Source organism: Sciurus carolinensis, chromosome 16 (assembly GCF_902686445.1).
Source record: "Sciurus carolinensis chromosome 16, mSciCar1.2, whole genome shotgun sequence".
NCBI lineage: Eukaryota > Metazoa > Chordata > Mammalia > Rodentia > Sciuridae > Sciurus > Sciurus carolinensis.
In genome coordinates, this window is record NC_062228.1 from 43,018,074 (window position 1) to 43,027,885 (window position 9,812).

A 9,812-nucleotide genomic window follows, 5' to 3' on the forward strand; every position below is an offset into this window, starting at 1 on the left:
TATAAATAGGGAATTCGATTTAACTCTAGGTAAATATAACTCTGTAAAATTGTAGGATGGTGGAGGATAAGCTTATTGCAGAGCGAGCGCGGGTGTATTAGTGGGTAACCAGTGGCCTTGGGATGCCTCTAGCCCACAGAGAAGTTCTGTTCAACCAGCAATGTGTGTTGTTTTTAAAGCAGGACAGTTCATGTGCAAATTCAACATCTTCTCTCCTGAAACAGTGGAAGGTCAGGCAGTACTCAGCCCCTGGTTCCCACTTGACAGCAATTGGCTGGAATTGAGACAGCCACCATCTTTAGACAAGGCATGACCTGTCCCCACTCATTGACTGATGTTTCCTACTGGGACACATAATGTGGTCCCCTCAGACCACATTCTGCTCCTAAGACCTTCCAGCTCTCTCTAAATGTTCCCTTGGCTTTGAATGTCGTCATTATTTGTTTTGGAATGATTTTTTTTCCTGGTCTTTCAAATCAAATGATATCTCTCTCCTGTGTAAAATCCTATACCAGCACCCCCAGGAGAGCTCCCCCTTACCCTGGGAGCCTGGCATTCAAGGTGCTTAATGGTCTGGTGGCATTCTGAGCCTGAAAACTGGGCAGGAAGTGTAGAAAATCATAAATGGATGAAAGGAAGAGAGGGAGGGATAGAGAAGGAAGAAGGGAAGGAAACTCTCGGACTGAACGACAAGGAGGGCAGACCCAGAAAAGCTCTGTGAGCGTCCAAGTCCCACATCCCCACAATGCAACCAGACAGGGTCCCCAGGATCAGGAGCAAGGGGTCAGAGCTTGGTGTGTAGGAGCAGGGAGTGGGTGACCAGATGACTCAAAGACAAACTCTTCCCAACTCAGGCTCCAGCCCAGACACAACATCATGCATCTCCTTGGTCCCTGGCTTCTCCTGCTCCTGGGTAAGGGCTATGGCAGGTACTTGGGTTCTGGAATGTCAGTGGGCACTGGAGAAAGAGGACAGATCTGGGACAGAGAAGAGGAAATGTGGGGTGGGGGGTGCAGGCAGAATGCATACAGAGAGAGAAGTGCCCCTCTCTTGAGTCTTGCTCCTCTGGGTCTCCCATCTCTAGCTTCAGAGAGAACGCTACTCCTTTGAAAGCTCTCCACAGTCCTAAATAATGCTTTCTGATCACTGTCATGGGTTTCAGAGTATTTGGCTTTCTCTGATTCAAATAAGTGGAAGGTCGAACACCCCAGCACCTTCTATGCCTGGGAAGGGGCCTGCGTCTGGATTCCCTGCCGCTACCGAATCCCAAGGGAGAAGGCGGACCTGGACAACCTCACCGTGTACCACAATTACGAGTACAACAAAAACATCAACGACTTCAACGGGACGATCCTCTATAAAATCACAAAGACCTGGGAGTCCCCCTCGCAGCAGGGAAGGGTACGATTCCTGGGAGACCTACAAAACAACTGCACGCTGAGCATCCACTCGTTGCTGGTTGGAGACAGCGGCCAGCTGGGGCTGAGGATGATGACAAAGGGCGACAGGTGGATGGAGGCCGTAAACCTCAGTATCTCTAGTAAGGCCTGGGGGAGGGCGTCCTCTTCCCTCAGGGTGGGGAGGGAGCTAGACATAATCAACTTGCTGGGACAGGAACCACAAACTGAGCTCCCCGCAGAGGTCAGGCAAGGGGATGCCAGCCAGTGACGTGGGCAGCATACGACGGGGCCACCCGCAGCGTGAGCCCTGTTCCCACTTCAGGTGTTGCCCCTGCCCCTCGGCTCCTGCCCATTCCAGCAATCTGGGGTCCAGACAGCCAGATCTTCTCATCTTTCAAGAGAAGATGGAGAGCTGAATTGTCAAATGTGTTAATGTCGGGGACCAATTCTCATTAGCCCTTTAAGGCTAGATGGCGTGTGTGCAGGGTGAGGATGTGACCCATCAAAGGGTTTCTGCCCTGGACAGAGTGGTCGGTCACTTCATGCAATGTGGGTTCTAGGCAGCCCTATATTTAGAGCTGTCACTCAGACACTGCTCTCTGAAGGGTGGTCCCACCAGGGAGGGGCTTGCTGCACGCAGCCCCACCTACTAAAAGGATGCTGCGCCTGAGTGCCTCCCATATTGAGGCCATTACACAATATAAATGTGTCACCCAAGCTCAGAAATACATGTTGAACTCAACTGGTAAAATTCACCTAGGGGTGGAGAGTGTAATGAAGCCATTTAGAAAGCAAACATCAGGAAGAAAGAAAGAAGTGTGAAATACATCCCCAGGGAGGCTTAGTGTCCCCAGGGTCTGTCAGAGAGTATTTCAACTGAGCAAAGAGGTAGATGACCTGGCAAAGGATTCCTGCCCAGGTTATTTGGAACAGAACATCTAAAAACAGGTGTAAAAGACTGGGATGGAACCTGGGTCCCCAGGCCTCCAGCACTGTCCCTACTCTTTTGCAGAATCTCCTTTTCCACCTCAAATCCAGCTCCCTTCAGAACTTCAGGAGTCCCAGAAAGTCACTGCAACCTGCCTGCTGAACTTCACCTGCTTTGGATATGACATTGAACTGCAGTGGTCCCTGGAGGGGGCCCCCTTCCTCCCTGCTCCCACCGTCGTCTCCTCCTCCCCTACCATGGAGACTGTCTTGACCCAGAGCCAGCTCGCCTTTGAACCGGAGTGGTCTCACCACAGGAAGAACCTGACCTGCCAGGTCTGGCATTCTGCCAAAGTGCTCTCTGAGGGGACGGTGCAGCTGGATGTGAAGCGTGAGTCTCCCCTCTGCTCCTATGGGAATGACGCTGTCCTTGTTGCCTTCTCCCTAAGGCCCCCTCGAGCCCCCTGCAGGGTAAGAGGAACCATACCTTACAGAAGGATGCACAACCCATCTGCTGTCAGTCACCTGCAGCTGGGCATTGCCCAGGCTCTCCCCGCACCCGCCCTCTCGGTCCTGGAGGGTCAGGACACAGATTCATTTTAGCTTCTGCTTTGGCCTGTCAGAAAGCAAACGATCTATCCTCCAGCCATGGCCTGCTTCCGGGATCACCTGGTTAGGTTTCTCTTGCCCCTTGAGGGAATTCTTCTCACCTCACTATTGTGCCTCATTCATTCATTCAATAAATACTTATGCACATCTCCCAGATGCCAGGTGGCTGCAGCTGGAGGGGTGGATAGGGCAGGGAGACCTGTTCTTGCCCACATGGAGCAAGCCTTGCAGTGGGACAGACAAACGGGCAAGAGATTGACAGAGAAACGCAGAACCTCATCGTGGGGAGTGACGTGTGTCTTAAGAGTGAAATAAATCAGGGTTAGGATTGGGGGATGATGGATGGGGACTTCACTGAAGAAGGTCAACTTGTAGACTGACCTTGAATGGAGAGAGGGACTGGGGCAGGTAAAAAGGATTCTGGGAAGAGGAAGGAACAGGGACCAAAGCCTTCAGGTGAGATCCCAGGGTGTGTATGAGGAGCCCCAGGGCCGGGGTTGTCGAAGTGCACTGCATTGGAGGCCAAGTGGTAGGAGAAGAAGTAGCCGGGGCAGGACACTAGGTCTCCTGGGCTGTGGGTCATGGTCTGGATTTTATTCTAAGTGTGGAATCCACTGGATAGCGTCAAGCAAGGACTGACAAGTTCCGATTGACTGTATTAGGAATCCTGCTGGATGCTGGTGGAGATCATAGGGTAGGGGACATGTGGAGAAGGGGGAAGGAGAACAGAGTGAGGAGGCTGTGACCATCACCTGGGGCCACAAGAGAACTACATATGTGCAAGCCCTTGCCACCTCCTACCCTCCGAGAATTCCCAGTCCCCTCCCCAATCGCCCCTCTGTTCCTCCAGACGCTCCGAAGTTGAAGATCAAGGTCATTCCCAGTGAAGCCACTGTAATAGAAGGGGAGTCTGTGACCATGACATGTGAGGTCACCAGCAGCAACCCAGAGTACAAGACTGTGTCCTGGCTCAAGGACGGGATCCCCATGAGGGAGAAGACGGCGCTCACACTAACTCTGCCCTCAGTGACCAAGGACGGTGGTGGGAAGTACCGCTGTCAGGCCTCCAATGATATAGGCTCAGGAATGTCGGAAGAAGTGGCCCTCAAAGTGATGTGTGAGCCTCCTCGGCACTGAGGGTGGAGGTGACAGTGGCTGCTTGCTCATGTCAGAGGGCTTCCCTCACCTCTCCCCTCACCTCTGCCCCTTCTTCCAGATGCCCCGACTCCTTCCGAGGTTCACATCCACCACACACCTGCTAAGGAGGGACAGTCAGTAGAACTGGTTTGCATATCACCGGCCAATCCTCCTCCAACAAATTATACCTGGTATCACAATAGGAAGGAAATACTGGGAGTGACAGAAGAGAAATACTGGATCGCCAAGGTCATTCTGAGGCATGCCGGGCATTACTCGTGCTTGGCAGAAAACAGGCTTGGTTCTGGACAGATTGGCCAGGAAGCTGAGTTGGATGTCCAATGTGAGCTGTCATGGAGTCTCTGGTTCTTGGGAAAGAAGAGGGGAGTAGGGGAAAGAGGAGGAAGTCAGACGGGGCATAAGGGGTCCCCAGGTCCTAGAATGGAGAACAGGCAGAAGCCAGGATCTCCTGACACAAGCTTCTCGGGGCTTCGTTGTTCACAATTGCATTCCCAGCCCCTACCTAGCCCAAGGCCTGACTCTTGGCAGGTGCTCAGGAGATGTTTGTTGAATGAATGAATATCGATGCTGGGCTCCACTAGGAATATAGAGACCTGGCGTCAGGCAGTGACTCGGTCCCAGAAAAAGTCCTGAAAGTTTCAGGGAGAACTGGGGCATCTTCTTTAACTTAGTGAAAAGAAGTTGAGTCACTGAGTTGAGTCCAGAACAATGAGACCTGCGGACCCTGAAATGTCACATGACGAATGGGGATTCCCAAACTCTAGGCAGGCCGGACATCCATTAGCAGCGGTAGCCCTGGCATGGATGCATTGCTAAGGGCATCCTCTTAGTTCATCCTTGGGAGAATTCCACCAGGGTCCGTCTTCTCAGGATCCCCTCTGACAGGAGGAGTAAGCTGCAGCCCATAGTCCCACAATTCTTAGCGGCAGAGTCTGGCATCTGACTCTGCAGCTGCGCTCTTAACCACTGTAGTGTCTTTCCTCAAGGCACAGCCAGGCCAAATAACCACAGGTGCAAGAGGGAAGCAGGGCCTTCCTCCCCTGGAGCAGACTCTGAATGCGGGGGCAGGTGGGGGCAGGGATGCAGAAAGGAAAAGGCATTATGGCCTGACCTCACTTTACTCACCTTTCCGGTCTACTCCCAGATCCCCCCAAGGGGGTGACCACAGTGATTCAAAGCTCCACACCGATTCGAGAAGGAGACAGCGTGACCCTGTCCTGTAGGTACAACTCCAGTAACCCAACAGTTACCCGGTATGAGTGGAGCCCCCAAAGTTTGTGGAATGAGCCATCGCACGGGGTGCTGAGGATTCGGAAGGTTGCCTGGGACACCCCACCCATCTCCTGTGCTGCCTGTAACCAGTGGTGTTCGTCAGCTCCTCCTGTCAACCTGGATGTCCAGTGTGAGTGACAGGATGGGGGACCTGGGAGGTGGCCCCGGTGGGATCTGGCATGGGAGGGTGAGGAGGGGGAAGCCTAGATCAGTCTTCAACAGAGACTTGAAGGGTGGGAGACAGGCTTTGAGACAGCAGAGGGAGAAGATAGCCGAGAGGTCAGCCTGAGCTCTGGCCCTGCAGATGCCCCCAGGGATGTGAAGGTCCTGCAGATCAGTCCCAGGTTGGAGATTCATGCTGGGAACCGGGTCCAACTCCAGTGCAACTTCTCAAAGAGCCACCCCAAAGAAGTCCACTTCTCCTGGAAGAAAAATGGAAGTCTTCTGGAAGAAAAAGGAAGAGAATTGAACTTTGACTCCATCTCCCCAGAAGATGCTGGAAATTACAAGTGCTTGGTCAACAACTCCATAGGACAGTCAGCATCTAAGGCCTGGAGGCTGCAAGTGCTGTGTGAGTAGCTGGAGCTGGAGGCTGAGAGTGGAGACCAGCGGAGGCCAGGAGACCAGCTGCCTGGACCCTGACTTGGTTTCCCCTTTCAGATGCACCTCGGAGGCTGTGGGTGTCCATTACCCCGGGAGACAGAGTGATGGAAGGGAGAAAGGCGGCCCTGACGTGTGAGAGTGATGCCAACCCGCCTGTCTCACAGTACACCTGGTTTGACTGGAATAACCAAGACCTCCAGTACACGGGCCAGACGCTGAGATTGGAACCTGTGAAGGTCGAGCACTCAGGCTCCTACTGGTGCAAGGGGGTCAACCGACTGGGCGAGGGCAAGTCGCCCCCCAGCACCCTCACCGTCTACTGTAAGGCCCCTTCCCAGCGCTGACTGCTCCTGCAGCCCCACCCACTCCCTCGAGTCTGTGCCTGCTAGATCGCAGTCCTTACAGTCCGCTTCCTCCCTCCCAGTTCCTGACCAGCCCAGCCCTGCCACGCCCCCTGCTCCATAGCTCCCTGCTGCCACTGCTGGAGCAACTGCCTTGTCCTGCTTCACCAGAGTCTCTCCATCTACCTCCCCTTCAGTGTCTCCTGCCTCGGTCTCGATTCCCTCAGACCACGCCTACCTTCCAGACTTCCGGAGCTCCTGCTGGGTCCCTCTCTCAGGAAATGTAACTGGCGCATTGCATCAAAACGCCATGCCCTGGGTCTCCACTTTTTAGACACCTTGAGACTTGCCTTTTTTCTAAGGGTTGTGCTGTGTCCCCTGAGTGGATGCTGCCCGTCTAGTTTCCCCAATCCCCCTTTCAAGGCTGAGCGGGCAGACCCTTGCTTTGGGCACGTCTGCAAGGACAGATACAGGACTTAAATGCCCATGTGGAATTGCTGAGTCGAAGAACCGGTGCATTTTAAGGTCTGACAGTCTGTCCCAACTGCCTGGAGAGTTGTACTTGTTTCTAAGGGTGAGGCTGATCCCCTCTGTGAGGGCTACACCTGCAGAAAATCTGCTTGGGAGAAAGACAGTCCTTTCCTCCTAACCAGAGATCCCGAGGGTAGGGGCCGCTTCCTCATCTTCCTCCACGTCACTCTTCCACGCGTGCAGATGTGCTGACAAGAAGGACGAGGGCTGGGTGCACAGATAAGCAGAGGACTCTGAAGCAGAGAGTGAACCCCTGTCTCCTTCCCCACCAGACAGCCCCGAGACCATCGGCAGGCGAACGACCTTGGGAATTGGCCTCTGCCTGGCCATCCTCATCCTGGCCATCTGGGGGGTGAAGCTTCAGCAAAAGTGAGCTCTTCCTGCTGCTCCCTCCTCCCCCTCCCTGGCTCGAAGCCTCCAGCCTCCTGAATCCACAGGGTCCTGTTCTCATTCCCGGAGCCCCACAAAGCCTGTCTTTGCTCCTTAGCTGGAAGAGGACTCGGAGCCAGCAGGGGCTTCAGGAGAATTCCAGTGGTCAGAGCTTCTTTGTGAGGAATAAAAAGGTAGGGTGGGAGGAGGATCAAATGCGGGTCAGCCCTTGATGTCGAGTGAGGAGCTGGGATGAGGAGTTGAAGAAGAGTTGAACCAGGCCTCTGGGGGAAGGGAACGAGGGTGGGGGAGAGTCGGAGCTGCAGCCCTGTCTCTCACTCAGGTCAGGAGGACCCCCCTCTCTGAAGGGCCCCACTCCCTGGGATGCTACAATCCGATGGTAGAAGATGGCATTAGTTATGCTGCTTTGCGCTTTCCTGAGACGGACACACCAAGAGCTGGGTACTGAGGCTTCAGGGACACTGGGCCCTGCATCCTGGGAGGGACGTAGGGGGTAAAAAGAGTCCCAGTCCTGTGTCAGGCACCACCTGACGCCACCTACCTCTGACCTCATTCCTGTTCTATAACAACCTTCCGTTAAGTAACAGGCCCCAGAATGGGACCTGTTTCTTCGAGCCAAGAGCATGTGTGCCCAGAGCCAACCTTTGTCACGGAGGCTAAGACGCTGTGACTCATACACATGCACACTCATTCATTCGGCACACTTTTGTTTTTTATTTATTTATTTTTATTAACCTCTACTGTGAGCATTGGGCTCAAGAAAGGCTGTGAGTTGTTTTTTCCAAAAGGGGCTGAGGTTGGGGTGCTGCCGGGGGCCTAAGGGAGTCAGAAGGAGGGAAGTTCATAGAAAGTACTTCACTGGTGGCCATCCATCTGTTCTCCCTCTCAGAGATGCAGGGACTTCAGAAACACAAGGTCCTCTCCCAAATAATGAAGACGTGGTCACTTACTCAGTGGTACAGAAGCGTGTGGTAAGAGGTCAGGGCTAAGGAAGGTTGGGGGACCCGGGTCCTGGTCTCAGCTGGGACTCCATATGGGAAGAACTTGGGTAGATGTCAGTGGTGATTAAAGCTAGAGGTTGGTTGGGGGAGGTTTGCTGCCTTAGTCTGTTTCCCGTTGCTATCACTAAACACCAGACCCTGGGTAATTTATAAAGGAAAAGGATTTATTTTGGTTCATGGTTCTGGAGATCCAAGGTCAAGGGGCTGCACCTGATGAGCGCCTTCTTGCTAATGGGGATTCTCTGCAGAGTCCTGAGGTGACACCAGGCCTTGCTCAGCAGGGGGTGCCTAACAGGGTGGGATGCTAGAGAGAACTCGAATACTCCCTCCATCACCCATTAATCTATTATTCCAATCACCTCTCAAATGTCACACTTCCAAACACCATTAGCTTATGAATCTGGGGATTCTAATTCCAACACATTGGAATCTGAGGGACACATTTAAACCATAGCAGCTGCTTAGGCAGAGCTGAGGTCAGAGCCAGGGTAGGTACTTCTGTGTCCAAAAGACCACCACAGCCGGTTTCTGGACAAGAGGACTCTGGCATGGGCTGTTGGACACCCCGGCTCCACAGTGGAACAGGGAAAGAAGGCAGGGAAAGCCAACTGTGGGACGGTGGCCCTCATTGGAAGACCAGGCTGACCACCATGTGGCTTTCTTAGGGTGACTACGAGAACGTGACTCCAGACTTTTCAGAAGACGAGGGGATCCATTACTCGGAGCTGGTTCAGTTTGGGGCTGGGGAGCGGCCTCGAGCACAGGAAGACGTGGAATACGTAACTCTCAAGCACTGACGGCAGGGCCCGCTGCGTTGGATGTGCCCAGAGTCAAAGGGGCCAAGGAAACCTCAAGGTGTCCCCAGCTGCTGCTGTTCAGCTGCTAAATCACAGGGCCTTCTCCCTGCACACACACACACACACACACACACACACACACACACACACACGTCACTGAGGAGAACCTTGTGTCTGTCTGGTTCAGAGTCATTTTCCTTCTCAGCACTGGTAACCCTGACCCTCCTGATCTTTTTCTATTCTCCTCCCCAACCAGAAATTCACCTACACACCCATCCAGCATTGCACACCCTCTGCCCCCAACCCAGACACTGCCACCATCCACCCCCTCCTGGGCCCTCCCCTATTGCCCCTATGTCTACTGGGGTTGATTTGACACTCTTTTGTCTTCTTCCCTTCCCCGACCCTTTGACCTCCCCACCCCTGCCACCACCCATTAATCGTATGCCCGATTTCTGCTCCTGGGGAAATCCCGGGAAAGACAGAAATGAGGTAGACAGAGGCACTGTCCCCAGCTGCCTTCTCCTCCAGAAACCCGTCTACAAGTCAGCCAAGGCTTCCATGGAGGATCAGGTAGCAGCAGCCCCTGCCCTGGGGGTCTTTGGACTTCGCAGATGCACTGATGTGAACAAAGACAATGTACAAAGAGCTGCGCAATAAAAATGGCAGAGGCCACTTCCAGGAACCAGTGAGCTCTTGCCCTTCCATGTTGTCAGAGTGGGGATGGGACCTGGGGATGGCATCGCGGGTGTGGGGGAAGGAAGAGTCACAGTCATCTCACCA

At 53.7% G+C, this 9,812-nt stretch overlaps 1 protein-coding gene across 1 annotated transcript; it reads left to right on the plus strand.

Annotated features, from left to right (window-relative positions):
• The first annotated feature begins 922 nt into the window (after positions 1–922).
• On the plus strand, positions 923–9,536 carry Cd22 (CD22 molecule). Its single transcript, XM_047527168.1, has 13 exons — positions 923–929; positions 1,163–1,540; positions 2,413–2,718; positions 3,787–4,053; positions 4,153–4,416; positions 5,239–5,496; positions 5,671–5,937; positions 6,027–6,290; positions 7,114–7,210; positions 7,329–7,404; positions 7,554–7,672; positions 8,121–8,202; positions 8,898–9,536. The coding sequence occupies exons 1-13, from the start codon at positions 923–925 to the stop codon at positions 9,027–9,029; spliced, it is 2,517 nt and encodes an 838-aa protein (XP_047383124.1). The 3' UTR covers positions 9,030–9,536.
• The last annotated feature ends 276 nt before the right edge of the window (positions 9,537–9,812 follow it).